General features: G+C 40.3%; 1 protein-coding gene across 1 annotated transcript in view; it reads left to right on the top strand.

Annotated features, from left to right (window-relative positions):
- The window catches only part of LOC131928341 (E3 ubiquitin-protein ligase Su(dx)), a 31,001-nt gene extending 14,214 nt beyond the window's left edge, over positions 1-16,787 (top strand). Inside the window, exons 9-20 of the mRNA XM_059284343.1 lie at positions 5,666-5,892; positions 6,454-6,538; positions 8,323-8,451; positions 8,693-8,846; positions 9,941-10,029; positions 10,161-10,320; positions 10,889-11,022; positions 12,168-12,308; positions 12,416-12,536; positions 13,414-13,518; positions 14,530-14,626; positions 15,145-16,787. Of these exons, the coding sequence (XP_059140326.1) occupies positions 5,666-5,892; positions 6,454-6,538; positions 8,323-8,451; positions 8,693-8,846; positions 9,941-10,029; positions 10,161-10,320; positions 10,889-11,022; positions 12,168-12,308; positions 12,416-12,536; positions 13,414-13,518; positions 14,530-14,626; positions 15,145-15,317 (1,615 nt within the window). The 3' untranslated portion in view covers positions 15,318-16,787. The remainder of the gene's footprint in view (positions 1-5,665; positions 5,893-6,453; positions 6,539-8,322; positions 8,452-8,692; positions 8,847-9,940; positions 10,030-10,160; positions 10,321-10,888; positions 11,023-12,167; positions 12,309-12,415; positions 12,537-13,413; positions 13,519-14,529; positions 14,627-15,144) is intronic.
- The last annotated feature ends 232 nt before the right edge of the window (positions 16,788-17,019 follow it).

Genomic DNA, 17,019 nt, shown 5'->3' with positions numbered 1-17,019 from the left:
GTTTTCACCCAGCCTAGAGGGTAAATATTTCTCTCTACACTAGTTTTCACACAGCCTAGAGGGTAAATATTTCTCTCTAGTTTTCACCCAGCCTAGAGGGTAAATATTTCTCTCTAGTTTTCACCCAGCCTAGAGGGTAAATATTTCTCTCTAGTTTTCACCCAGCCTAGAGGGTAAATATTTCTCTCTACACTAGTTTTCACCCAGCCTAGAGGGTAAATATTTCTCTCTACACTAGTTTTCACACAGCCTAGAGGGTAAATATTTCTCTCTACACTAGTTTTCACACAGCCTAGAGGGTAAATATTTCTCTCTACACTAGTTTTCACCCAGCCTAGAGGGTAAATATTTCTCTCTAGTTTTCACCCAGCCTAGAGGGTAAATATTTCTCTCTAGTTTTCACCCAGCCTAGAGGGTAAATATTTCTCTCTACACTAGTTTTCACCCAGCCTAGAGGGTAAATATTTCTCTCTACACTAGTTTTCACACAGCCTAGAGGGTAAATATTTCTCTCTACACTAGTTTTCACACAGCCTAGAGGGTAAATATTTCTCTCTACACTAGTTTTCACACAGCCTAGAGGGTAAATATTTCTCTCTAGTTTTCACACAGCCTAGAGGGTAAATATTTCTCTCTACACTAGTTTTCACACAGCCTAGAGGGTAAATATTTCTCTCTACACTAGTTTTCACACAGCCTAGAGGGTAAATATTTCTCTCTACACTAGTTTTCACACAGCCTAGAGGGTAAATATTTCTCTCTACACTAGTTTTCACACAGCCTAGAGGGTAAATATTTCTCTCTACACTAGTTTTCACACAGCCTAGAGGGTAAATATTTCTCTCTACACTAGTTTTCACACAGCCTAGAGGGTAAATATTTCTCTCTAGTTTTCACCCAGCCTAGAGGGTAAATATTTCTCTCTACACTAGTTTTCACACAGCCTAGAGGGTAAATATTTCTCTCTACACTAGTTTTCACACAGCCTAGAGGGTAAATATTTCTCTCTAGTTTTCACCCAGCCTAGAGGGTAAATATTTCTCTCTAGTTTTCACACAGCCTAGAGGGTAAATATTTCTCTCTACACTAGTTTTCACACAGCCTAGAGGGTAAATATTTCTCTCTAGTTTTCACCCAGCCTAGAGGGTAAATATTTCTCTCTACACTAGTTTTCACACAGCCTAGAGGGTAAATATTTCTCTCTAGTTTTCACACAGCCTAGAGGGTAAATATTTCTCTCTACACTAGTTTTCACACAGCCTAGAGGGTAAATATTTCTCTCTACACGAGTTTTCACACAGCCTAGAGGGTAAATATTTCTCTCTAGTTTTCACACAGCCTAGAGGGTAAATATTTCTCTCTACACTAGTTTTCACCCAGCCTAGAGGGTAAATTTTTCTCTCTAGTTTTCACCCAGCCTAGAGGGTAAATATTTCTCTCTAGTTTTCACCCAGCCTAGAGGGTAAATATTTCTCTCTAGTTTTCACACAGCCTAGAGGGTAAATATTTCTCTCTAGTTTTCACACAGCCTAGAGGGTAAATTTTTCTCTCTAGTTTTCACCCAGCCTAGAGGGTAAATATTTCTCTCTAGTTTTCACACAGCCTAGAGGGTAAATATTTCTCTCTAGTTTTCACCCAGCCTAGAGGGTAAATATTTCTCTCTACACTAGTTTTCACACAGCCTAGAGGGTAAATATTTCTCTCTAGTTTTCACCCAGCCTAGAGGGTAAATATTTCTCTCTAGTTTTCACCCAGCCTAGAGGGTAAATATTTCTCTCTAGTTTTCACCCAGCCTAGAGGGTAAATATTTCTCTCTACACTAGTTTTCACCCAGCCTAGAGGGTAAATATTTTTCTCTACACTAGTTTTCACACAGCCTAGAGGGTAAATATTTCTCTCTAGTTTTCACACAGCCTAGAGGGTAAATATTTCTCTCTAGTTTTCACCCAGCCTAGAGGGTAAATATTTCTCTCTAGTTTTCACCCAGCCTAGAGGGTAAATATTTCTCTCTACACTAGTTTTCACACAGCCTAGAGGGTAAATATTTCTCTCTAGTTTTCACCCAGCCTAGAGGGTAAATATTTCTCTCTAGTTTTCACCCAGCCTAGAGGGTAAATATTTCTCTCTACACTAGTTTTCACACAGCCTAGAGGGTAAATATTTCTCTCTAGTTTTCACCCAGCCTAGAGGGTAAATATTTCTCTCTACACTAGTTTTCACACAGCCTAGAGGGTAAATATTTCTCTCTAGTTTTCACCCAGCCTAGAGGGTAAATATTTCTCTCTACACTAGTTTTCACACAGCCTAGAGGGTAAATATTTCTCTCTAGTTTTCACCCAGCCTAGAGGGTAAATATTTCTCTCTACACTAGTTTTCACACAGCCTAGAGGGTAAATATTTCTCTCTACACTAGTTTTCACCCAGCCTAGAGGGTAAATATTTCTCTCTAGTTTTCACCCAGCCTAGAGGGTAAATATTTCTCTCTAGTTTTCACCCAGCCTAGAGGGTAAATATTTCTCTCTACACTAGTTTTCACCCAGCCTAGAGGGTAAATATTTCTCTCTACACTAGTTTTCACACAGCCTAGAGGGTAAATATTTCTCTCTACACTAGTTTTCACCCAGCCTAGAGGGTAAATATTTCTCTCTAGTTTTCACCCAGCCTAGAGGGTAAATATTTCTCTCTACACTAGTTTTCACACAGCCTAGAGGGTAAATATTTCTCTCTAGTTTTCACCCAGCCTAGAGGGTAAATATTTCTCTCTACACTAGTTTTCACACAGCCTAGAGGGTAAATATTTCTCTCTACACTAGTTTTCACCCAGCCTAGAGGGTAAATATTTCTCTCTAGTTTTCACCCAGCCTAGAGGGTAAATATTTCTCTCTAGTTTTCACCCAGCCTAGAGGGTAAATATTTCTCTCTAGTTTTCACCCAGTCTAGAGGGTAAATATTTCTCTCTACACTAGTTTTCACCCAGCCTAGAGGGTAAATATTTCTCTCTACACTAGTTTTCACACAGCCTAGAGGGTAAATATTTCTCTCTACACTAGTTTTCACCCAGCCTAGAGGGTAAATATTTCTCTCTAGTTTTCACCCAGCCTAGAGGGTAAATATTTCTCTCTACACTAGTTTTCACACAGCCTAGAGGGTAAATATTTCTCTCTAGTTTTCACCCAGCCTAGAGGGTAAATATTTCTCTCTAGTTTTCACCCAGCCTAGAGGGTAAATATTTCTCTTTAGTTTTCACCCAGCTTAGAGGGTAAATATTTCTCTCTACACTAGTTTTCACACAGCCTAGAGGGTAAATATTTCTCTCTACACTAGTTTTCACCCAGCCTAGAGGGTAAATATTTCTCTCTAGTTTTCACACAGCCTAGAGGGTAAATATTTCTCTCTACACTAGTTTTCACACAGCCTAGAGGGTAAATATTTCTCTCTAGTTTTCACCCAGCCTAGAGGGTAAATATTTCTCTCTAGTTTTCACCCAGCCTAGAGGGTAAATATTTCTCTCTACACTAGTTTTCACACAGCCTAGAGGGTAAATATTTCTCTCTACACTAGTTTTCACCCAGCCTAGAGGGTAAATATTTCTCTCTACACTAGTTTTCACACAGCCTAGAGGGTAAATATTTCTCTCTAGTTTTCACCCAGCCTAGAGGGTAAATATTTCTCTCTACACTAGTTTTCACCCAGCCTAGAGGGTAAATATTTCTCTCTAGTTTTCACACAGCCTAGAGGGTAAATATTTCTCTCTACACTAGTTTTCACACAGCCTAGAGGGTAAATATTTCTCTCTAGTTTTCACCCAGCCTAGAGGGTAAATATTTCTCTCTAGTTTTCACCCAGCCTAGAGGGTAAATATTTCTCTCTACACTAGTTTTCACCCAGCCTAGAGGGTAAATATTTTTCTCTACACTAGTTTTCACACAGCCTAGAGGGTAAATATTTCTCTCTAGTTTTCACCCAGCCTAGAGGGTAAATATTTCTCTCTAGTTTTCACACAGCCTAGAGGGTAAATATTTCTCTCTACACTAGTTTTCACCCAGCCTAGAGGGTAAATATTTCTCTCTAGTTTTCACACAGCCTAGAGGGTAAATATTTCTCTCTAGTTTTCACCCAGCCTAGAGGGTAAATATTTCTCTCTAGTTTTCACACAGCCTAGAGGGTAAATATTTCTCTCTAGTTTTCACACAGCCTAGAGGGTAAATATTTCTCTCTAGTTTTCACACAGCCTAGAGGGTAAATATTTCTCTCTAGTTTTCACCCAGCCTAGAGGGTAAATATTTCTCTCTAGTTTTCACACAGCCTAGAGGGTAAATATTTCTCTCTAGTTTTCACACAGCCTACTGTACCATCAGTGGGGTTTACACAGAAGTGTCACCATCCACTGGTGATGACATGGGTCAGTGTCACCATTTACTGGTGATGACATGGGTCAGATCTTAATGGGACCACATTAACAATGTAGTATCAGGTCAAGAGATAGTGTAGTTGAATTGTTGAGCAAACACCATGAGTTCAGATCCCTGGCTTGAGTCTGTACTACGTCCCTGAGTCCATCCAGCTTTAATGGGTACCTGACTCACATTAGGGAAAGTAAAAACTGCTGGGCATAGTGCTAACCCTTAATGAATAGGTGACTTAAACAGGTGAACTCTATTTCACCTGTCCGATGGACTGTAAGGATTCAAAGGGTACATTACAGTAACTTGACCATTGGCTTGCCTGGGCATCAAAACTATTTTACTCCCTCTACGGCCGGGCCATATATGACACATTTTTCAACCACTACACTTTTTACATATATTTTTTAAGGATTACTACTTACGTTAAAAAAAATATAATAAAAAGTTATATATACAAAAGTGGTCCAAGTTTATTATGCATGAGGTTAAATAGCTTAAGAATTTACTAATAATTAATAAAAATAACACTAATTCCAGAAAAACTCAAGCAAAACACTACTTCTAATATTTTTTCTATAAAAAAATTAATTTAAATGCTCAAAAAAAAATTCACCGTAGTCACTGGTGCTTTCTTTTTCAATAGTTTTATTATAAATAAAGCCCGATTTAACGTCAGAGGCATTTTAATTAGATTTAGTTTCACTAATTATATTGCCCGTAATTTTGAAAAAAAAAAATCTTAACTTTAGAAAAATTTGTTTAAAATGGATCACTAGTGATAGAACAATGAGAAAACAACGTAAACAAAACAAATTATGTCACACTTCTGCCACTATCTTCAAAATCTTCTTATTAACTAGACTTCTGCGGAAATAAACCTACTATACATAGTAGATTGACCGCGGGTGCACCGGAATATATAACTAAAAAAAAATATTTCCATATAAAAATTGTACATACAGTACAATAACCCTGTTGAACACCAGTCCATACAATGTAGACTTCACCAATTTCTGTTAACATGGCATTGACCAATGCTCAGCCATTTTTGCTTTCCCAATGTAAGTCAGGTACCTGTCAGAGCTGGATGGACTCAGCAATCCTAGGCTCCACAATCTGACCAATAGTATTCATCTTTTTTTTTTAACTTGAGCAACAGTAAATGTAGGTATGCTGGGACTAGCACGTAGATTTGTCATGTATTGCTCATTGTTTATTGTTTACCTTCTACCATTCTAATAAGAATATGTGTGTTTCAGATGGGAGAGGCGTACAGATGCACGTGGTCGTGTGTACTACGTGGATCACAACACTCGCACCACCACGTGGCAGCGTCCCAACACAGAGTCACTGAACAACTACGCCAACTGGCAGGAGTGGCGGGGCAACCGCACGTTAGAGCAGTTTGGTCAGAGGTTCCTCTACCCACAGCAGGCTGCACCCACACAAGAGAATGATCCTTTAGGTCCACTACCTGATGGATGGGGTCAGTTTCCTGCTCATTTTTTTTAATCATTTTTTTTTCCTTTTTCTGATGATCTTTATTTTTTTCTGCTAATTTTCTGAGTTTAATGACCTTTGTTGTGCTGATATCCTGAGTTGAATGACCTTTGTTGTGCTCATATCCTGAGTTTAATGACCTTTGTTGTGCTCATATCCTGAGTTTAATGACCTTTGTTGTGCTGATATCCTGAGTTGAATGACCTTTGTTGTGCTCATATCCTGAGTTTAATGACCTTTGTTGTGCTCATATCCTGAGTTTAATGACCTTTGTTGTGCTGATATCCTGAGTTTAATGACCTTTGTTGTGCTCATATCCTGAGTTTAATGACCTTTGTGTGCTGATATCCTGAGTTTAATGACCTTTGTTGTGCTCACATCCTGAGCCTAACCATCTTTGCTCACTTCCTGACCTGCTGATGTTCATTTCCTGACCTGCTCATGTTCACTTCCTGACCTGCTCATGTTCATTTCCTGACCTGCTGATGTTCATTTCCTGACCTGCTCATGTTCACTTCCTGACCTGCTGATGTTGATTTGTCCCTAGAGAAGAGAGTAGATGCCAACAACAGAGTTTACTTTGTCAATCACAGAAACAGGACGACTCAGTGGGAGGACCCCAGGACTCAAGGGTAAGGTCGCGACACTCCAGGGCTCAGCTCATTCACTTAACCATTAATGACCCAGGTTGCAACACTCAAGGGCTCAGCTCATTCACTTAACCATTAATGACCCATGACACCCGCTGCCCCCCACTTACAATATGCGTAGAAAAATTTGTTTCATAAAAATTTGGCCAACAAATCCTAATTTTTAACTAAACAGGAAGCTGAGTAGTTTCAGCATCCTTTTCCGGTTTACTAATTACAACAAGCTGACCCGCGGCTTATCATACGCCGCTATTTAGCTGTTTTATTTTCTACTTTTCAGTAATTCATAATTTGTGAATTCGACAGTACCAATGCTGCCACTGAATATATTTGCAGTAAAACACTATCAGTAGCTCGTTAAGGACGATACCCCCCCCTCCTTTCCCCAACCACTACCCACCACCCCCCCCCCCCCTCGGGAAAGCAGCCTTCTCTTAGTTACCTCCCCTGAGTTTAAAATCGTTTCAAACTAAATTATCTGCCCCTTATAGCCATCACTAAACCCCGGCTCTACGATTGTACACATTTAGCGTGAACCACGGCTCACCAGACCATGTAGGGGTGGGGGTGGTAGGGAGCGCGCTTACAGCTTGGTGTTTTCTAGGGTCTCCAAGAAGAAAATTATATATATAGATGGCGATTTTGAAATATCTTTATATTTAATTCTCTTCATGGACAGACCATGTCGGACATGTAAGGTCAACAGACCATATCGCTACCACCCCCACCAGTCTGGTGAGCTGTTTACAATTGTAGAGCCAGGTCGAATCAGTGATGCCTATTAGGGGCAGATAATTTAGATTTTAAAAGATTTGAAACTAAGGGGAGGTAATAACAAGGTCTGCTTGATCTTTTCATTGTCTTCTGTAAACTGTCGTCATGGACGGCTGCTTTCACTGGGGTGGGAGAAGAGGAGTGGAAAGTGAGGGTGAGGATAATTGTCCTTCACTAGCTACTGGTTGTGTTTTAAAGCAAAATATTTTCAGTCACAGCATTGGTAATGTCGAATTCACAAATTACGAGTTACTATAAAAATAAGAAAATCAAACAACTAAACAGTGGCGTATGCTATGTCGCAGGTCGGCTCGTACATAATATTAGTCTCTTTCCATCCCAAAATATTAGAATCATCTGTCCTATTTTTAGTTGATTTAAAATTAAAAGTAAAAACATGCTTAAATACATATCTGGGCATGTATTTTACAAATTGTATATTTTAAACATAACCAAAAAAATATTCAACTGTTAAATTCGATGCATAGTTGTTTAGACTAAAATAAATAAAGTGGACTACCCAAAATGAACTATTTAGGATGGTCTCTGGCATTTTTTATTTTTATACTGCACTTCTACCGAAAATATTCCATTCTATTTAATACTGTTGGAAAGCCAGATTTAATTTCAACATTCAGCAGTATTTATCTTAATTTTCAATTTGATTTAGACAAAAACAAATATTTTGTGAAAGTCTTCACTTGATCATACAGAGTTATGCTCCTTACAGTGGGATTCAAGGGTGGTGTTTTGGTAGAATGAATGGGTCATTAATGGTTAAGGCCATATGTAATATTTAAGACACAGTCTAAATGTTTTGTTGTGTGTCTCAGGACACAGTCTAAATGTTTTGTTGTCTCAGGACACAGTCTAAATGTTTTGTTGTGTGTCTGAGGACACAGTCTAAATGTTTTGTTGTGTGTCTGAGGACACAGTCTAAATGTTTTGTTGTGTGTCTGAGGACACAGTCTAAATGTTTTGTTGTGTCTCAGGATTATGCAAGAAGACCCCCTCCCTGAGGGCTGGGAGATGCGCTACACAGCCGAGGGGGTCAGATACTTTGTGGACCACAATACAAGGACAACAACATTCCAGGACCCTAGAGGCGGACCACAGAAAGGGTAGGTGGGGGGGACCGCAGAAAGGGTAGGTGGGGGGACCACAGAAAGGGTAGGTGGGAAGGGGGGGGACCACAGAAAGGGTAGGTGGGAAGGGGGGGGGAAACCACAGAAAGGGTAGGTGAGGGACGGGGGGGGGGGGGGGGGGGGCACAGAATGGTTAGGTGGGGGGACTGTAGCTGTTTAAAATGTAGGTGGTGGTGACAGAAAAAAGTAATTTGACAATAATTTCCTGATGTTTCAGCCCAAAAGGGGCGTACGGTGTGCCCATCCAGTATGAGAGGAGCTTTAGATGGAAACTTGGTCAGTTCCGCTACCTGTGTCACTCCAATTCTTTACCTGGCCATGTCAAGATTACAGTCTCCAGAGATAACCTATTTGAAGATTCGTTTGCCCAGGTCAGTCTTTTATTTTTGCCCAAGTCAGTCTTTTATTTTTGCCCAGGTCAGTCTTTTATTTTTGCTCAGGTCAGTCTTTTATTTTTGCCTAGGTCAGTCTTTTATTTTTGCTCAGGTCAGTCTTTTATTTTTGCTCAGGTCAGTCTTTTATTTTTGCCCAAGTCAGTCTTTTATTTTTGCTCAGGTCAGTCTTTTATTTTTGCCCAAGACAGTCTTTTATTTTTGCTCAGGTCAGTCTTTTATTTTTGCCTAGGTCAGTCTTTTATTTTTGCCCATGTCAGTCTTTTATTTTTGCCTAGGTCAGTCTTTTATTTTTGCCCAAGTCAGTCTTTTATTTTTGCTCAGGTCAGTCTTTTATTTTTGCCTAGGTCAGTCTTTTATTTTTGCTCAGGTCAGTCTTTTATTTTTGCTCAGGTCAGTCTTTTATTTTTGCCCAAGTCAGTCTTTTATTTTTGCTCAGGTCAGTCTTTTATTTTTGCCCAAGACAGTCTTTTATTTTTGCTCAGGTCAGTCTTTTATTTTTGCCTAGGTCAGTCTTTTATTTTTGCCTAGGTCAGTCTTTTATTTTTGCCTAGGTCAGTCTTTTATTTTTGCTCAGGTCAGTCTTTTATTTTTGCTCAGGTCAGTCTTTTATTTTTGCCCAAGTCAGTCTTTTATTTTTGCCCAAGTCAGTCTTTTATTTTTGCTCAGGTCAGTCTTTTATTTTTGCTCAGGTCAGTCTTTTATTTTTGCTCAGGTCAGTCTTTTATTTTTGCCTAGGTCAGTCTTTTATTTTTGCTCAGGTCAGTCTTTTATTTTTGCCTAGGTCAGTCTTTTATTTTTGCCTAGGTCAGTCTTTTATTTTTGCTCAGGTCAGTCTTTTATTTTTGCTCAGGTCAGTCTTTTATTTTTGCCTAGGTCAGTCTTTTATTTTTGCTCAGGTCAGTCTTTTATTTTTGCTCAGGTCAGTCTTTTATTTTTGCCTAGGTCAGTCTTTTATTTTTGCCTAGGTCAGTCTTTTATTTTTGCTCAGGTCAGTCCTCTTGTGTTCCAAATGTTTTTCAGATCATGGTGTACAAGATATCACTGATTGCACTGTTTCAAATGTTTTTCAGATCATGAGACTCCAGCCATTTGATTTGAGGAGAAGACTGTACATTATCTTTAAAGGGGAAGAAGGTCTGGACTATGGTGGGCTAGCTAGGTGGGTCTTTTTCTGTGCTTTTTCCATCCATCTCATATCAGTTTTTTCCTCTTGCAGAGAGTGGTTTTATATAACAGTTTTTGTCCTCTTTCAGAGAGTGGTTTCACATATCAGTTTTTGTTCCCTTTCAGAGAGTGGTTTTTCCATGTGTCCCATGATGTCTTGAACCCAATGTACTGCCTGTTTGAGTATGCCAGCAACAGCAACTACAGCCTGCAGATCAACCCAGCATCCAGCATCAACCCTGACCATTTACAGTACTTCAAGTTCATTGGCAGGTTCATTGCTATGGTAAGGTTGACCTATTGAACTATCTACACCCAACTTTATCTGAACTCTAACCTGTAGAACTCTTGTGTTGCTATGGTAAGGTTGACCTACTCTGTGTTGCTATGGTAAGGTTGACCTACTCTGTGTTGCTATGGTAAGGTTGACCTACTCTGTGTTGCTATGGTAAGGTTGACCTACTCTGTGTTGCTATGGTAACCTACTCTAACCTGTAGAACTCTTGTGTTGCTATGGTAAGGTTGACCTACTCTGTGTTGCTATGGTAACCTACTCTAACCTGTAGAACTCTTGTGTTGCTATGGTAAGGTTGACCTACTCTGTGTTGCTATGGTAAGGTTGACCTACTCTGTGTTGCTATGGTAAGGTTGACCTACTCTGTGTTGCTATGGTAAGGTTGACCTACTCTGTGTTGCTATGGTAAGGTTGACCTACTCTGTGTTGCTATGGTAAGGTTGACCTACTCTTGTGTTGCTATGGTAAGGTTGACCTACTCTGTGTTGCTATGGTAAGGTTGACCTACTCTGTGTTGCTATGGTAACCTACTCTAATTTGTGGAACTCTTGTATTTCAGGCCCTGTACCACGGCAAGTTTATAGACAGTGGGTTTACCCTGCCTTTCTATAAGCGCATGTTGAGTAAAAAGCTGACCATCAAGGATTTGGAGACGATAGATTCTGAGTTTTATCAATCACTTTTGTGGGTCAAGTAAGTCTAACTGTAGCAGCTTCTCTAAACATGTTACCACCTCACTAGCATCAACTTCATAGCTGTACAAGCTCAGTACATGCTTACATATCTTGGCTATCTATTGCTTGAGGAGCTTCTCAATAAAGGATAACCTAAATGCTATAGAAGTGTTGAGGTCAGGTAACTTGTATTCTTAAGTCGGGACTTGTATGGCAAGGCAAGAAACTTGAACCCTACACAACCTCTGGTACTGCCTAAATATGGAGAATGTAGACTGTAGAGTAGCATAACTAAATGGTGGTAGCGTTTTCTTCATTCTGAAGGTTTGATGCTGATTTTAGTTTTTAGTTGCCAATTTTCAGAACAGTAGACCAAAGACTTTTTCCTCTGTATTGCTGTTTAATTTTTAAACATGTCTATGTTGTTTTGCAGTAATTTAAAACAAATGAAAATGATTTAAAAATGTCATCTGGCATGGAGAGTACAAGAAGCTTTTAATGTCAGTACATTTACTGGTTAATCTGATTGGATATTAAATGGTCGAGTCAGTAAAGCTCCTGGTTGCTAAACCAAAAAGTCTCGAGTTCAAACCCTCACGCAGATGAGGCTCGTTAGCTGGGGACAGCCACTCTTCTAGGAGAGACAACTCCAAAATCAAACAACTGCTGCCTTGAAATGTGTTCTTGGTTGGACAAAGGCTATGGAAGCAAATCCAAAAAGAAAAGCAGCCTGAAATTGGAGTCAATGGCCTCAATGGCGCATCACCAGTTGACACATATACTTAATTAAGAATGAAGAAGAAGAAGATAGAGGAAATGTATATAGTGACACAAAAAAATGTGTATGTTGACACACAAAATGTGTGTGTTGACACAAAAAATGTGTATGTTGACACAAAAAATGTGTATGTTGACACAAAAAATGTGTATGTTGACACAAAAATGTGTATGTTGACACAAAAAATGTGTATGTTGACACAAAAAATGTGTATGTTGACACAAAAAATGTGTATGTTGACACAAAAAATGTGTATGTTGACACAAAAAATGTGTATGTTGACACAAAAAATGTGTATGTTGACAAAAAATGTGTATGTTGACACAAAAAATGTGTATGTTGACACAAAAAATGTGTATGTTGACAAAAAATGTGTATGTTGACAGAGAGAACAACATAGAAGACTGTGGGCTGGAACTTTTCTTCTGTGCTGACTTTGAAATCCTTGGTAAAGTGGAGCAGCATGACCTTAAGCCTGGAGGTAGCGAGGTCAAGGTCACAGAGGAGAACAAAGAAGAATATCTCAAGTGAGTAGGTCTTGTAGTAGAGGCTAGGTCTGTGGTTTTATGTAATACAGAGTAGGTGAACCTTTAGTAAGTACTAGGCATTGGTCAGCTGTGTTTGTATCTTGCAGTCTTATGACCAACTGGCGCTTCACGCGTGGGGTGGAGGAGCAGACCAAGGCATTCCTGGAAGGCTTCAATGAGGTTGTTCCTCTTCAATGGCTGCAGTACTTCGATGAGAGGGAGCTTGAGGTATGTCTTAAATGGCCTCATATTCAGGCATTTCCAATTATTATTGGAAATCTGATTTTTCTTGCCAAATTTTTATTTACCAATTTTTGACAAAGTTTGAAAAATTTAGAAAAGACACCAGAACTGACCTCTATGGAAACAGCTGCCATTCAACACAGTCTTCTTTATTTATTATTCGTACACTTAGTCCTGTACTCAGTTTGTCTTGTAAGTGCTGTAGTCTTGCTATAGTCTATCTACTGGTATTTGAATTCATCCTGTCTTTAAACTTTTCAACCGTTTTACTTGGCGTTAATATTATCATTTTTTTTAATGTATTATATCTTACAGTAGTTACAGGGTTAGGGTAAGGTACAAGGGATTAGGGTTTTAAAAAATGATTTTTATCCCCACACACATACATGACCTAATGCCCTACCTACATGACCTATCGCCCTACCTACATGACCTAATGCCCTACCCACACACATACATGACCTAATGCCCTACCTACACACCTACATGACCTAATGCCCCACCTACACACCTACATGACCTAATGCCCTACCCAGACACCTACATGACCTAATGCCCTATCTACATGACCTATCGCCCTACATAATGACCTAATGCCCTCCCCACACACTTACATGACCTAATGCCCTACCTACATGACCTAACACCCTACCTACATGACCTAATGCCCTATCTACATGACCTATCGCCCTACATACATGACCTAATGCCCTTCCCACACACCTACATGACCTAATGCCCTCCCCACACACTTACATGACCTAATGCCTTACCTACATGACCTAACGCCCCACCTACATGACCTAATGCCCTACCTACATGACCTAACGCCCTACCTACATGACCTAATGCCCTCCCCCAGCTGATGCTGTGTGGCATGCAGGAGATAGACGTGGATGACTGGGAGAGAACAACCATCTACAGACACTACCAGCGCAGCAGTAAACAGGTGGTCTGGTTCTGGAAGGTAGGTTCTAGATCTTTCTAGAGGGTTGGTTCTAAATCTTTCTAGAGGGTTGGCTCTAGATCTTTCTGGAGGGTTGGTTCTAGATCTTTCTGGAGGGTTGGCTCTAGATCTTTTTAGAGGGTTGGTTCTAGATCTTTCTGGAGGGTTGGCTCTAGATCTTTTTAGAGGGTTGGTTCTAGATCTTTCTGGAGGGTTGGCTCTAGATCTTTTTAGAGGGTTGGTTCTAGATCTTTCTGGAGGGTTGGCTCTACACCTTTCTAGAGGGTTGGTTCTAGATCTTTCTAGAGGGTTGGCTCTACATCTTTATAGAGGGTTGGTTCTAGATCTTTCTCGATGTTAGGTTCTAGATCTTTCTCGAGGGTAGGTTCTAGATCTTTCTAGGTGGTTGTTTCTAGATCTTTCTAGAGGGTTGGTTCTAGATCTTTCTAAAGGGTTGGTTCTAGATCTTTCTAGAGGGTTGGTTCTAGATCTTTCTAGAGGATTGGCTCTAGATCTTTCTAGAGCGTTCATTTTAGATCTTTCTAAATGGTTAGCTCTAGATCTTTCTAGAGGGTTGGCTCTAGATTTTTCTAGAGGGTTGGCTCTAGATCTTTCTAGAGGGTTGGCTCTAGATTTTTCTAGAGGGTTGGCTCTAGATTTTTCTAGAGGGTTGGCTCTAGATCTTTCTAGAGGGTTGGCTCTAGTTTTTTCTGTTGGTCACACTGGAGTGAAAAGTGTCAAGTTTGTTTTGGTGGTGTGAAAAGTGTCAAGTTTGTTTTGGTGGTGTGAAAAGTGTCAAGTTGGTTTTGGTGGTGTGAAAAGTGTCAAGTTTGTTTTGGTGGTGTGAAAAGTGTCAAGTTTGTTTTGGTGGTGTGAAAAGTGTCAAGTTTGTTTTGGTGGTGTGAAAAGTGTCAAGTTTGTTTTGGTGGTGTGAAAAGTGTCAAGTTTGTTTTGGTGGTGTGAAAAGTGTCAAGTTTGTTTTGGTGGTGTGAAAAGTGTCAAGTTTGTACATGTGGTCATTTCTTTGTGCAGATGGTGAGAGAGATAGACAATGAGAAAAGGACCAGGCTACTGCAGTTTGTCACTGGCACCTGCCGTTTGCCTGTGGGTGGATTTGCTGAGCTCATGGGTAAGTCATGATAGAGTTAAGCTGACCCCCCTCCCCCACCCCATTTGCTGAGCTCATGGGTAAGTCATGATAGAGATAAGCTGACCCCCCCCCCCCCCACCCCATTTGCTGAGCTCATGGGTAAGTCATGATAGAGTTAAGCTGACCCCCCCCCCCACCCCATTTGCTGATCTCATGGGTAAGTCATGATAGAGTTAAGCTGACCCCCACCTCCCTCCCCCACCCCATTGGCTGAGCTCATGGGTAAGTCATGATAGTTAAGCTGACCCCCCCCCACCCCATTTGCTGATCTCATGGGTAAGTCATGATAGAGTTAAGCTGACCCCCACCTCCCTCCCCTCCCCCCACCCCATTTGCTGAGCTCATGGGTAAGTCATGATAGAGTTAAGCTGACCCCTACCTCCCTCCTCCCACATATCCCATAACCTGCTGTTTCTTTAATTTTTTTGGAATAAATAACTTTTTAATGACTTCCGCTGTTGTTGTTGATCTAAGGCTAGTGTGTTTGATCCGAGCAGGTAGCAATGGCCCCCAGAGATTTTGTATTGAGAAAGTTGGCAAGGAGACCTGGCTGCCCAGGTCCCACACCTGCTTCAACCGTCTAGATCTGCCACCCTACCGCAGCTACGAGCAACTGGTGGAGAAGCTTAACTACGCCATAGAGGAGACAGAAGGCTTTGGACAGGAGTAACAAGGACACACTATAGGATACAAGGACACATCCATAGGATACCAGGGCACATCCATAGGATACCAGGACACATCCATAGGATACCAGGACACATCCATAGGATACCAGGGCACATCCATAGGATACCAGGACACATCCATAGGATACCAGGACACATCCATAGGATACTCTGGCCAGGAAACAACCATAGTATACCAGGACACATCCATAGGATACCAGGGCACTTCACCAGGACACTCGAGCTAGCATTGTGAAAAGATTTTTGCCAGACTCAAGTTGTACACAGAAAAGTTCTGTTTGTCAAGTTGACCAGTTTATACAGGTACAACTTGGCACTGGCTGATAAACTTGGTGTGTTACCTACTAGATGAGTCTAACTGTGGCTGCAAGTGTCCTGTGACCACAAGTGTCCTCTGATTGCAGGTGTCCTGTGACCCCAGGTGTCCTCTGATTGCAGGTGTCCTGTGACCCCAGGTGTCCTCTGACCCCAGCTGTCCTGTGACCCCAGCTGTCCTGTGACCCCAGGTGTCCTGTGACCCCAGGTGTCCTGTGTTACCATCCAGCCCCTACTATTGTGATAACTTTCTTTTAGAATGATTGTAAAAAGTTTTTTAATGAATGACTTTTTTTTTTTTTTTTCATTTTTCTGGACTTTTAAAAAGAAGATGCCTGGTTGGGGATTGTTTTTAATGTTGTGTAAATAATTTCCTACTGATGTTTGCTTGCTTGTATGTTTGTAGCTAAACTTGTACAAAGATGTGATGATACCATGTACTTATCTTGTTCTGTAAAGATCAAAAGTTAATTGCCGGGGGGTGGGGCAGGGTGTTGATAAGACAATCTTTACAAAAATAAGTTGTCAATGTGACTATGTAATGATCTACTTGAAATAGATGAAATGTTGTGACATGCCAGTCTGATGTGACAAAAACCAAAACATTGGCTACCCTAGTTTGACATCAGAAAATAGCAGCAGTATGTCCTCTTGCATTCCATCACCTATCTAACATATGCATGACATTTGTCTGACATAGGGTGACATTTGTCTGACATAGGGTGACATTTGTCTTACGTAGTGTGACATTTGTCTGACATGTGACATTTGTCTGACATAGAGTGACATTTGTCTCACATAGTGTGACAATTGTCTGACATAGAGTGACATTTGTCTGACATAGAGTGACATTTATCTGACATAGTATGTTATTTGTCTGACATAGTGTGACATTTGTCTGACAGTGTGGGACATATGTCTGACAAAACATTCTTGAACTGAGGACTGATAAATTATCTGAGTGACTTGAGTGACAAAACAATTTATTGACTTAATGTCAAGTCATGACTGTCGTTAAAAAAAACATGCTATATAATTAGGCATAATTAATGGCTTGGAAGCTAATGATGTTAATTGAAGGCAATATTTCTTGTTTACTGTATCTGGAGCCAGTGATTAAACAGAAGACTATCTAATTGACGTATTGGTGTCATCTATATGTCATCTAGTGGATTTTTTTTTCATCTAGTGGATGTTTTTATGTCATCTAATTGACGTTTTTGTGTCATCTAGTCGATGTTTTTATGTCATCTAGTGGATGTTTTTTCATCTAGTGGATGTTTTTATGTCATCTAGTGGATGTTTTTATGTCATCTAGTGGATGTTTTTATGTCATCTAGTGGATGTTTTTATGTCATCTAGTGGATG

This window comes from Physella acuta, unplaced genomic scaffold (assembly GCF_028476545.2).
Source record: "Physella acuta isolate Inbredline_101_S28 unplaced genomic scaffold, ASM2847654v3 ptg001487l, whole genome shotgun sequence".
In the NCBI taxonomy this organism is placed as follows: Eukaryota; Metazoa; Mollusca; class Gastropoda; family Physidae; genus Physella; species Physella acuta.
Note: the sequence above shows the minus strand (reverse complement) of the source record. Positions and strands in the feature narration are given on the sequence as shown.